The sequence below is a fragment of the Vigna unguiculata genome, chromosome 7 (assembly GCF_004118075.2).
Source record: "Vigna unguiculata cultivar IT97K-499-35 chromosome 7, ASM411807v1, whole genome shotgun sequence".
NCBI classification, from domain to species: domain Eukaryota; kingdom Viridiplantae; phylum Streptophyta; class Magnoliopsida; order Fabales; family Fabaceae; genus Vigna; species Vigna unguiculata.
This window is the reverse complement of record NC_040285.1, coordinates 8,742,254-8,754,829: the sequence shown is the minus strand read 5'-3', so window position 1 is coordinate 8,754,829 and position 12,576 is coordinate 8,742,254. Positions and strand designations below refer to the sequence as shown.

Genomic DNA, 12,576 nt, shown 5'->3' with positions numbered 1-12,576 from the left:
TTGAAAACTTTATCATAAGAATTTTCCTTAAAAAGAAAAAACAGCTTGGCCTATGAGCCTGCGGGCCTACACTTATGCTTAGAGGGCCAGACTTTTCAGCTTGCATTTTCAACGCGGGGCGGGCCAGTTCGGCCCGCATTTTGCGAGCCAAATAAAAAAAACCTAAAAATTAACTATCAATATACTTGCTAAATCCTTGTGGAACACTTGTTGATACTACTACGCACCAGTGCGCTGGTAAATGGTTGTTAAGGAATAATCATCAGTGACTTATGGAATTTTGGAAGTTTTAACTTATGGAATTTTGAAAGTACTTTATATTAGTTTATGAAGTACAATTTGAGCTTTGTGTTGATGACTAGTTTATTTAATTAGTTATGTGAAGTATTTTTTCTTTTTTAACTTATGCTTGTTGAATTTACATTTTAGATTTACAATGGTTTGATTGCACCACTACAAAAATATACATTTTACATCAATTATAAATTTGATGTAGATGTCATCAATATAGAATGTCCAACATATATACATAGGCTAATATAGAATCGATTAATACTTATAAGTGATATAGAAATGAATTCATTTTTAATCTTTTATTTCATCACTATATTTTTCTTCTCGAGTAAACACCACAAGTCCAAAAATTGAAATCCCTAACTCACAAGAAATCACCTTACAAAGTTAAATCTTAAACAAAAACGAGAATCATAGGGAAAATTTTTATTACTTCAATATAAAATATTGTGAGGATGAATTAAAGCAAAGGAAACTCTATCTGAATTGCAATTCTAAGTCAAAAATATAAAAAATGAAAAGAGAAAAAAAAATCGCAAAAGGGTTTTGTGTAAAAAAGCTTTTTTCCTAGAGCCTCTGTGTTACTAAAAAAGCATCAATGTAGAAGTGTTCAAGGGCACCAATCTCTTCCAAGAGCAAGTGTCATCAGAGGTGGTGGTCATAAAGGGTAGTGGGCAATAGTCACAAACGACAACGATCTCCTCCAAAAGCATGTCGTAGTGGAAACGGTGGTCACGAAGGGCATATATCTTCTCTAATAACAAGCAGAAACAAAGGTGGTCACTACTGCAGTGGTCATGATAGTGATCTCCTCCAAGATCAAGTGACAATGAGGTAATGGTTTCCTCACCCGTGAGTAGTGACGACGATATGGTGCTCTCCTAAAACCATGAAGCATACGAACGATCGGTGATGGAGCAATGAAGGCATAATATTCTACTCAAACTACAACAACCAAACAGTTGGCCTTGCAACGAAAGCATTATGAAAATGAGAGTGATGAGAAACAAAAGGGTGCCCTAATGAAAAAAGTGAGGTGCATATCCTTGAAAATAGAGATCTATTACATCGGTTGGACAATGAACCGATGTAATATCTTGCTTGAAGCAAAATTTTGAGAGTCAAAATACATATATTAAATTTGTTAAAGAAATAATCGATATTAAAAGGTCATATTACATCGTTTTCTATTTTAACCAATGTAATACATACTCAAATTATTACAATTTTGTTGTCGCGTCTTACGTTACACCAGTTTAGAAAAATGATCTAATATATTGATGTAGGAATCCAATTTTACACCAGTGTTGTTAGAATCAAAGCAGAGAATACATATATAATTTTACAAAAGTATGTTGGAAAACAAAAATCAATATTATAATTCTTTGTAAATGTAACTTTACTAATAAATTTCTTTATTAGTTTGTAAATATGGTAGGAAGTTACCTACCACTATATGTGCATATTATCTATATGATATGTATGATTAATTTATAAGAATTTATATTTCAAATGTTTTATTATTAAATATTTAAAATTTTGCTGCGTATGGTGAATTTTTTTCTAATTTTTTTTTTAATTTATCGTTCATAAGGGAACCTTGATTAATAAAATGTTTTGAGTTCTAAAATTATTATATGTATGGCAAAAAAACAAAATCGTGTAACTGGATTTTAAAAACTAAAATTCATTATTCATAAACTTTAATATTGGTTTTGTAGAATTATTTATGCGCCGAGTGGGTTGCAAGTAAACATTTAGAGAGTAATTTAATAAAAAACAATGCAAGAGACATACTGGGACAGTTTAATGAAATAGTGGTCACACTCCAGATATGTCAAGGAACATGATTGCCAACAATATATATATATATATATATATATATATATATATATATAATAATAAATCAATAAGTATAATTTTTTATCAGTACGTTGAATTTTGAGGAAGATATTTTCCTTAGACGTAGTGAATAAACTTGTAATCATGGTTCTTAAAATCAGAATGGATTATCTTATTAATGGAATAAATAAATAGTGCGATACGAACAAAATCAACCCTTTTAGAGCCGAAAATAAAATGATGAAAATCAATCAACCTAGAAAATTTACATAAACTGGAGTTAATAAGAAAGTATGTTTTAAAATGTAATCTAAAATATTTGAAGATGAACAAAAAGAAAAATAAAATCACTCACTGTGAATGAATATTGTAATATTTTTGTGAAATGAGTACTAAGATAAATTTGTATTTGAATTCTTAGTATTAATTATATTGAAAGATTAAAATAAAAGTAATGATATATATATTTACGTCGAATAAAACACATCATAATTATGAGCTAAGACAGTTGTGCAGATTGACGGGGACTCAATGCACAACACCTCCAAAAGCTGAAAAAAAAAAGAAAAAAAAAATGAGGAAAATGTTTTGCATGGGCGAGAAGAAGACACATCCTCAAAGAAGATAAAAAATCTAAAAGAAAAAAAAAAAAAAAAAGATGTTAACGTCGAGTGTGAGACAAGTGATGAAGGGTGTATTTAGTGTTGGTGGGCTGGGTGCCTGTAATTGGTGTCGCGAGTTTCCATCGGAAGAGGAACGACAACTTCCTACATTTGACGTCTGCTCCATGTGTTTTCAATGTTCCTCTTCACACATCTATTTATCTTCAATCACCTAACTATTCTCTTCTTCTTCTTCTTCTCTCTTATAATATTCTCTCTCTTTCTCCCTTCCCCACCACCACCACCACCTTACCAAGCTTCTTTTCTGTCTTTATTTTCTTTTCTTTTTTTGGTGGTTACCATGTCTCTTTCTTCCCCATAGTTATCATCTTATTATACTTCTTCTTTCTTTTTTCTCTTTTCTCGTTTCTCTTTGCTTTTACCACCAACTATTTCTCTTCCACTACCTTAAATTGCCTTGCCCTGTTTACCTACATCTTCCTCACTCATTTCATTCAATTTTAAATCATAAATCATAATTCTTCACTCTTCACTCACTTAATAGTCACACTAATTTTAGTTAATGACACTGGTATTTTAATACCATTCTCTTTTCTACTAACATTTGACAATATTTTTTATTACTATTCACTTTTTCTTTTTTCTAAAACTATAAAAATTAAATTTTATAAAGACTATTTTACCCTTAGAAAAATTATCAAATAGTTTCAAACAACTTTTAAGTAGTTATTTTCATATTTTTATTTTTAGTACATTAAAATTGGTCATTTAACAAATAAAAATTAACTAAAGCTATAGTGACTTTACACAAGAGTTCATTGAATCCGTCTCCCACTCTCCACTTTTGATAAACAACTTATTTTGTTTTAAGTCCTTAATCAAATTTTCAATTCATATTTACTATTCTAGATTAATTTTTTTATACAATAAATTCAACAAATAATAAACTTTATTATAATTAACCTAATTTAACTCTATAAAATCAACTTATAAACTAAAAGAATTACAATCATTTAGATACAAATTTGTTTTATCTACAAATTTGTTTTATCTTTGGTTAATATAGAATCTTTATTAAATCAATATTTAGAACAATTTAAACATATATATTTCTTCCTGAATTCTCTAAATGATGTTTTTGTAAATATAAAATGATGATAAATTTTTTAAAGAAATTGAAGAGAAAATTAGAATTACAGTATTCCATAAATGGGTATGGGCATAAGAAGAGGGTGTTCTCTTTATTGATGCAATATGGCCAGAAGAAGAGGGAAAAATTAGTGCCGCCACATTTGGCAGTTCTGCTAGTTTTTAACCTAAACAGGTACAATTGGACCATCCTATTCTACAATTAATACTATATATCCCACCTATAGTGTGCTGTAAATTATTATTCGCATATGCTTTGCTTCTTTTCCTCTTTAATTTTTAAATCAATTTTCCACAAACAAAACAGATCCAAGAAAACAAATCAATGATGCTCTGCCTTTACCCTTTAACCAGGTTGGGTAAGTAGGTTACTCCAACTGCACAACTTCACTTAAATTGCAACTATACATTCAACTTTGCAAAATACCACTCTTACCTCATACTTTAACCTATACTATGTTCAATTCAACAACCCCAAATTTTCTTCACTATTATTTTCACTCACAATTCAATTTCAATTTCAATTTCTTAATATAATCCCCATCTTATGCACACATGTATAGAGATTAGAGTTAATAATGTAGTTACCAAATCACAAAGCAACTAAGTCTTAGAAAAATTAGTTCTAAAACATTTAAATTTTACGGCTAATTAATACCGTCGTTTAAATGAATGTGGTAAATGTGGGGGTTATATACATTGTAAAATACTAAATATTTTCACCATTTTTAAAATTTTAAAATATGTAACCATTTTTTAAAATTGAATAGTTAAACTAATTATGAATAGTTAAAACCAGCTCATTAGTTATTATTAACTAGTAATATTGTTTTATGGGTTAAATTGTGACTCCAATTTTTAAAACACAGATGTGTCTAAAACCATATCTACCAAGAAGACAATAAAAAGTGGGGTCACACTCGAGTCTTGACTACGTTGGCTTCAAAGACCATGGAACCGCGGACCCACCATTAAACTTCACAAAAAATATAATGTTTGGTACGATACTACCTGAATTTTAAATACACTTAATAATCATACGTGAATCAATATCATTTTTTAGATCGGATAAGTATTACATGTTCATTATACGATGCTATCTTCTTCTGTTTTCAAAATATCACATCTTAATAAGAGTATTTAGTAAATAATCAATTCATTTAACACAGATAAATTAGGTGTGTAATTTGAATAGTTTTGGCCAAAAAACACATTCACATGCTTTTTGAATTATGATAATGTGCATCCAATAAACCATGTTTGTGTGTGCTAAAACTCCTTTTTGTAAGCTAAGCTATGAATGAAGCAAATGTTAAAAACTAAACCGTGGGGTTGAATCTATTACCTATGGCACAGTCCCACTAACCACTTCCTTCGACCAAAAATAAAACTTTATCACGGATCATTTCTGTCACCAATTTAATTCATATACAATCACTTTCATTTCATTATCATTCTTTTATAATCCATTTTGTTTTCTTCTCTAAAGAGTTTTCCAAATATTATATTTTTGTAAAAGTGCTTACTTTATGAATATCAACGCATATTACTTTTATTAAACTAAATTAAACTCATCTGTTAGATTACATTGACGAAGCATGGATTCTTTTTAACAATTTTATCAATCGATATTCTTCTCCTCTATTATTAGGTAGTTACATTGATGAATAAAAAATAAAATAGTTTACGCAATAAATAAATTTATGCTTTCGATACGATAAACCCATTTTTTTTTCTCACTTTTACTTTTTCTTTCTTCTGTCAACTTGTGATCTTCGATGATTACGGAAGCTTTTGATGATGTTAGTAGCCAAAGAAGCACATGTTAATTATGTTAAAATAGACACAGAAATTTGTGGTGTTTATTTTTGATTTACTATAAAAGCAAGACATCTTATTATTTTTTTAATAATATTATTATTATTATTATTATTATTATTATGAGTTTGTTCACTAGATTTTAGAAAAATCTATGAGCTAAAAATGTGTATATATTGTTTTAAAAACAGCGATACAACTCAGCTTCCTTTAACATGTCTTTGTTGTTTTGCTGGCTTCTGAAGATAAGGGTTTACTTTTTCAGATCCGACGAAAAAGGCGAAAACAAAATTTGATTTACGAGGATCTGGTTAAAAGAAAATTTATAGTGTGATGATAAGTGTAAATATCTTTTTAGATTGTGAATTAATTAGAAAACATTTTGAACATAAAGGTTAAAAATGTTTTTTTTGAAAGGGAAAATAGGAAACAGTTGCAGAGACAGACAGAGGGAGTGGGATTATTATTACTAAGGAGTCCAACAAACAGCAGGGAAGCAGCAGAGTGTGATATTTGTTGCTAAAGAAAAGGGGTTTTTGTTTATTTATTTATTTATTGATTGATTTATTAATTAGTTGATTAATTGATATTTAATTATGTGTTAGTTTGTTTGGTGTGTTGTGTCATGGTGCGTGTGTGGTTTTGGAGTCTTGCATTGCATTGCATCATCCATAGCCCAAAAAACAAAAGCCTTCTCTGCTCTGCAAAGAGTGTGGGTCTGTTCCTCCCCTTTTATCTGTGCATCCATGTCGGCCACACACTTCGTGGCTTTCCAATATTTGAACCCCAAAGATTCGCTTTTCTGAATTCCGTTTTTTTTTCTTCTCTTCCTTTTCCCGGGTCTTTGTTGCCTCAGAATTTCCTGCTTCAATTTTGGAGATCTTCCTGCAGAGATTCTTGTGCGGGCAGTTACAGATTTTTCTCTTTTCTTTTGTTTCTTCTATCTTCTTGCCCTTTTTATTATCTTCCTTTTACCACCCTCAGAGACAAGACAGCGACTCAGACTGTTCCGTTCTGTTCTGTTCTGTTCTTTGTGTTCTGTTCTCTTCTCTTCTGTCCTAGATCTTGAACTCTCTTCTGCAACATCTTCGTCTTTCTGCAATGATCCACTTTTAAACTTATCACCCTATATCACACCAAAACTTCTTCTTTCAGATTTCTAATTCTGTAAAACACACCACTCTTGCCTCCATGGAAGCCACCCTTTGACCCCTTCAATTCTCCATCACATTAGGTTTTCTTAATTTATTGTGTCAAACTTGTGGAGACACACCTATTTATTGACAACAATTTAGAGGGACTTGAATTGGTCAGTCAGCAAAATTGGGACTCGGAATCAGAAACTGTGGGCGACTGGGATTCTCTTTCTCAGTGGAAATAAAATTTTTAACTACCACCACTCTGAGTTTTCTCAGAATTACTGTGAACAGGAGTGATCATATATATGCTTTTTAAGGTAAGAAAGAGGCTCATAAAAATGCAACCGGGGTGATGTGTTAATTAAGAAATGAACTTTTTTTTGTTGATGTTGTTGTTTTATCTGCATCCACTCTCTGACGATTTTTTGTGATAAAAAGGTGCGCTGAATTTGGGAAAATCTACAGTAGCGGTGAGAGTTGATGAGAGAGATGATTACATTCATGGACTCAAAGGAGAAATCGAAGGAGGCGGAGAGGTGTTTGGATCCTCAGCTATGGCATGCGTGTGCGGGTGGCATGGTGCAGATGCCAGCAGTGAACAGCAAGGTGTATTACTTCCCTCAGGGCCATGCTGAACATGCATGCGGAGCGGTTAACTTCAGGACCTGTCCCAAGGTTCCGCCTTTGGTTCCATGCAGAGTGGCTGCCATCAAGTACATGGCTGATCCTGACACCGACGAGGTGTATGCAAAACTCAGGCTTGCTCCTCTGACCGTCAATGATGCTGATTACGACCGTGATGTTGTTGGACCCGAAACTCAGGACAAGCCTGCTTCATTTGCGAAAACCTTGACCCAATCCGATGCCAACAATGGCGGGGGGTTTTCTGTTCCGAGGTACTGTGCGGAGACGATTTTCCCGAGACTAGATTACTCGGCTGATCCTCCTGTTCAGAACATCCTCGCCAAGGATGTTCACGGGGAAACATGGAAATTCAGACACATCTACAGGGGCACGCCCAGGCGGCATCTGTTGACAACTGGATGGAGTACTTTTGTGAATCACAAGAAGCTTGTTGCAGGAGACTCGATTGTGTTTTTGAGGGCAGAAAACGGGGATCTCTGTGTCGGGATTCGGCGAGCCAAGAAGGGGATTGGTGGGGGACTCGAGGGCTCCTCTGGCTGGAACCCTACAGGAGGAAGCTGTCCTATGCCCTATGCTGGATTTTCACCTTTTCTCAGGGAGGACGACAACAGAATCCTCAGAAATGGTAACACCAATGGGTTGAACCCCAGTGTGAGTATGACGGGCAGGGGCAAAGTCAGACCAGAAGCTGTTGTTGAAGCTGCAAATCTCGCCGCCAATAAACAACCATTTGAGGTTGTCTACTACCCTCGGGCAAGTACTCCTGAATTTTGCGTCAAGGCCCCACTGGTAGAAGCAGCACTGCAGATTCGATGGTGCTCTGGTATAAGATTCAAGATGGCCTTCGAAACCGAGGACTCCTCACGGATAAGTTGGTTCATGGGAACCATATCTTCGGTTCAGGTTTCCGATCCCCTTAACTGGCCTAACTCACCTTGGAGACTTCTCCAGGTAACATCATATTACCGTCATACAACATTACATATTACTGCAATATGCTGTTTTATTTCTTCAATGGATGCATTCAGAGGATTCGAATTTAGAAACAATTATACTGCAAGTACATTCACATAAGATTGTGTCTTGTTGTGTGGTGTGTGTGAACTGTGAGTAATTAGGTGAAGTTATATGTGTAGGTGACATGGGATGAACCGGATTTACTTCAAAACGTGAGAAGGGTGAGTCCATGGCTCGTTGAATTGGTGTCAAACATGCCTGCCATTCATCTTTCACCATTCTCACCACCAAGGAAGAAATTGAGATTGGCTCAACACCCAGATTTCCCCCTTGAGGGGCAGATTCCTCTGCCAACATTTTCCGGCAATCTTCTTGGTCCCAGCAACACCAACCAGTTTGGTTGTGCACCCGAAAGTACTCCTGCTGGCATGCAGGGAGCCAGGCATGGTCACTATGGTCTTCCCATATCGGATCTCCAGTTCAGCAAACTACATCCAGGTCTATTTCCTGCTGGTTTCCCTCCTCTTGATCACGCTGCTACGCCGCCAATGAGAATCTCTAATAACCAGCCGCCATTGCAGAAGCCCAGCATGAGTGAGAACGTCTCTTGCTTATTGTCTATGGCAAATTCTACTCCATCTTCCAAGAAAACGGATGAGGGGAAGACACCCCAGCTCGTGCTTTTCGGCCAGAGAATTCTCACCGAGCAGCAGATATCTCTCAGCAGCTCCGTTGACACATTCTCCCCAGTTCTTACCAAAAATTGTTGCTCCGATGGACACGCAGATAAAGCGCCTAATGTTTCTGATTGTTCTGGATCGGCTCTTCATCAGCAGCAAGGCCAACAGGAACAACAACGTTCCTCTTGTGAGAGGTTTCAATGGTACAAAGATAACCCTCAAGAAACTGAGACCGGTCATTGCAAAGTTTTCATGGAGTCAGAAGATGTAGGCAGGACTATGGACCTCTCGTCGCTTCGGTCCTATGATGAACTCTACAGAAGGCTAGCAGACATGTTTGGCATAGAAAAATCTGAGATGTTAAGTCAGGTGCTCTATCGCGATTCTAATGGAGCTGTCAAACACATTGGTGATGAACCATTGAGGTAGGAACGATCACAAACATTATTACCATATTGAATTGGATTCATTCTAGTAGAGTCTTACATGTTTATCTGTTTTATGTTTTTGCAGTGACTTCAAAAAATCAGCCAGGAGGTTGACTATTCTAACGGATTCTGGCAGCAACAATGTAGGAGTGTAGTGTGGCAAAATAAACCATTCTTTCAATTGTACAGACGGTTCATCATCAAGTCCTCTATTTCCAATTTTCTGACCCTTTACATCTTTCCTGCGGCTGCTGCAATGGAAGGAGCCACTCTCATCTAATTTTTTAATAGCAAACTCTCCAAACCCCCCACATAAATGTTTCTCTTTCATCTCAAAGGAGATGCTTGGATTTTGAGTTTTTGGAATTTTGATTGCAATGATCACACCTCGTGTTGCACCTCTTCTTTTTGTTTCACTTTATATTTCCCTCACTTCTCTTCAAATTTTGGTGGTGGAAAAGGGTGGAATGACAGTGAGAGAAGATAAGTTAGAGATCATATTAATATATTGGTTTGTTTTGGTTTGGCTTGTTTTGTATGCAGTAAAAACCAGTATTCAAGTGAAAACATTCTTGCTTTCATGTATTCACCTGTTCAGAGATTGTACCTTTCTCTTCTTGCCGCGCCCTTATAAACTATTTACCGATTCAACTTAATCTAGCATTAAATGAAACACAGGGCTGAAAAATGTATGTACCATCATCACCTTTAAAGACATAGCTCATACCAAACAAAATTGCTAACTGTTTGTACGATTTCTCGTGTGAGAAACGCGTTAAAAAGCCGAGATTTGGTTTGAGCCTGAAACTCAAACAGATGGGGTCTGAGTAGTTCTAGTTTGGTCGTGGAAAAACGTGGTTTTGCATGACATTAGCAATGAGAAGGAGGTAGAAAAATGTGAACAAGTTTTTCTGATGTTCCCGATAAACTTTTCTTGCTTGACCCGGAAAATGGAAGGGTAGAACAAGAAGCAAAAAGAAAGAAGAAAAATAGAAAAGAAAAACAAGGTTAATGAAGTTGGTTGGAAGTCTAATCACGGGATAGAAACATAGGTGGAGTTGACTTGATGAGCATTAAGAAAAAAGCAGGTGTAGAAAGGTAGTAAAAAAGTGGCAGATGGAAGAGAATGGCATGAAAGAAGAAGGAAGGAAAAGAGGAAGATGAGGGAAATATAAAAATTAAAAATTCAACGAAACATAGGTCCCATGCTGATGGCGGAAAGTGTGGGATAATTAATAGTACAATTAATTGATGTTATTATATGTAATAAGTAAAGGGTTATTGGGATTGCAGAAACATAGTTGTGAAAGAGAAAGTCAATAATGTGTTAGATTGGGAGCGTGACAGGCATAAAATATTTGTTAGCGAAAAACAAGATTATGGTAAGAGGAAAGAACGAAAGAGGTGGTGGAAAGCGGAGAAGGACACATTCCTGTTTGACTCCGTAGAGAAATTATATTAGATATTTTAAATATGATAAGAGGGCGCACGTGAGAAGGTGGGGCCAGGGGTGGCATGGTAAAGTAAAGGTAGGGGAAAAGGTAATAATGGGTTCACGTGTGGGTGACGTCATCGACGGTGGGTTTACGCATGTGTTGCGGCGTGTTGGCGACCGGGCTGTTTTGCTGTTGCGTCCACCTCACTGTCTGTGTTCTTTTTCTTTTGTTTTTTTTTACCTTTTGACTACTGCACTCAGATAATTCTCATGCTACTGTTGCACGTATCTATGAAGTGTGATTAATGGATGTGGATAATTGGTCACAATTTTGTTTCATCATTAAACTTAAAAAAATAATCTAAATAAATAACTGTGGATAAATAAACCAGTTTGCTGTTTAGCATGAAAATTGGATCTTTGGAGAATGGGATTCCCAACGTTAAATAGTGGATCCCTGTTCAAATTCGGTTTTTGAATAATAAGTTTTAATTTTTTTTTCTATTTTTTCTTTTACAAAAAACAAATCAATAAAAAGGGAGAAAGAATATGAAAAAATAATTGAAATTAAAAAATGATAGTAAAATATAATTATAATTTGAATTGTGTAATTTAATTTAGAATATAAATTATTTATTATTATTTTAATTGATTGTATAAACGTTAAAAAAAAGATAAAAAATTATAATTTGTATTACATTAAGTTAAATCATTCCAAAGGTCCTATATTTGTATCGAAATCTCAAGTAGGTCTTCCAATTTTTATTTGACTCAATTGTATTCTTAATTTTGAAAAATAACAATAATTTGGTCATAATCGTGAAATTTGCTTAAACGACGTTTCCAGATGATGAGATGGACAAGTGAAACGGATACATATCAATTGATTTTGAAATTGATTGTAGCATATGTGTCAATTGTTAATTAAGGTGACTGAAGCCATAAATCACTTTATCTTCTTCATTGAATCCTCCTTCTTCAGTTGTTGCATCTCCTTCTTCAGCCCCGAATGTCGCCTTGCCTTTCTTGTTCCTCTTGCACATGTAATGGCTGGGGATGAAGAACCCTAGTGTATCTTCTTGTGGTGCTGGAGGATCGAGGAGTTTGGGTTTACCACCGATTTACTATTGTGGAGAGAAATCAGTCCTAAGAACTATGAAAACAGCAAAGAACAAGGAGAAACAATTTTGGGGTGGTTTAAAGTACAAGGTGAGAGAGGTTGAAGGTATGTTGTTTGTGGTTTTTAATTTTATAGGGGATAACTGTTTGTTTTATTTTTGCGCATAATGGAAGTGAAGATGGTTGGTGCAATTACTTTAAATGGTGGAATGAAGATGCCATTGAAGAAAGGGGTAACAGTGAAAAGTGTGAAGGAAGGCCTGATAGTTTGGTAAAAAGTGAAGAAAGTGATGGTGATAGGAAAATGGTCAATAATTTGGAGAAATCAGTTCAAATATTTGAGAAATGGATGAAGGTGTTGATTGTGATGGTTATTTTTGTTTATGTGGTTAACGTAATTGTGTTATTAATGCTGATAAGGAATGCATGATTTACTGTTGCAGTGTC

The 12,576-nt window shown here is 34.7% G+C and overlaps 1 protein-coding gene across 1 annotated transcript; it reads left to right on the top strand.

Moving 5' to 3' along the window:
• The first annotated feature begins 6,367 nt into the window (after positions 1–6,367).
• LOC114191720 (auxin response factor 18-like) lies at positions 6,368–10,142 on the top strand. Its single transcript, XM_028081079.1, has 4 exons — positions 6,368–7,182; positions 7,304–8,461; positions 8,647–9,572; positions 9,661–10,142. Exons 2-4 carry the CDS (start codon positions 7,346–7,348, stop codon positions 9,728–9,730), a joined length of 2,112 nt encoding a protein of 703 aa, XP_027936880.1. The 5' UTR covers positions 6,368–7,182; positions 7,304–7,345; the 3' UTR covers positions 9,731–10,142.
• The last annotated feature ends 2,434 nt before the right edge of the window (positions 10,143–12,576 follow it).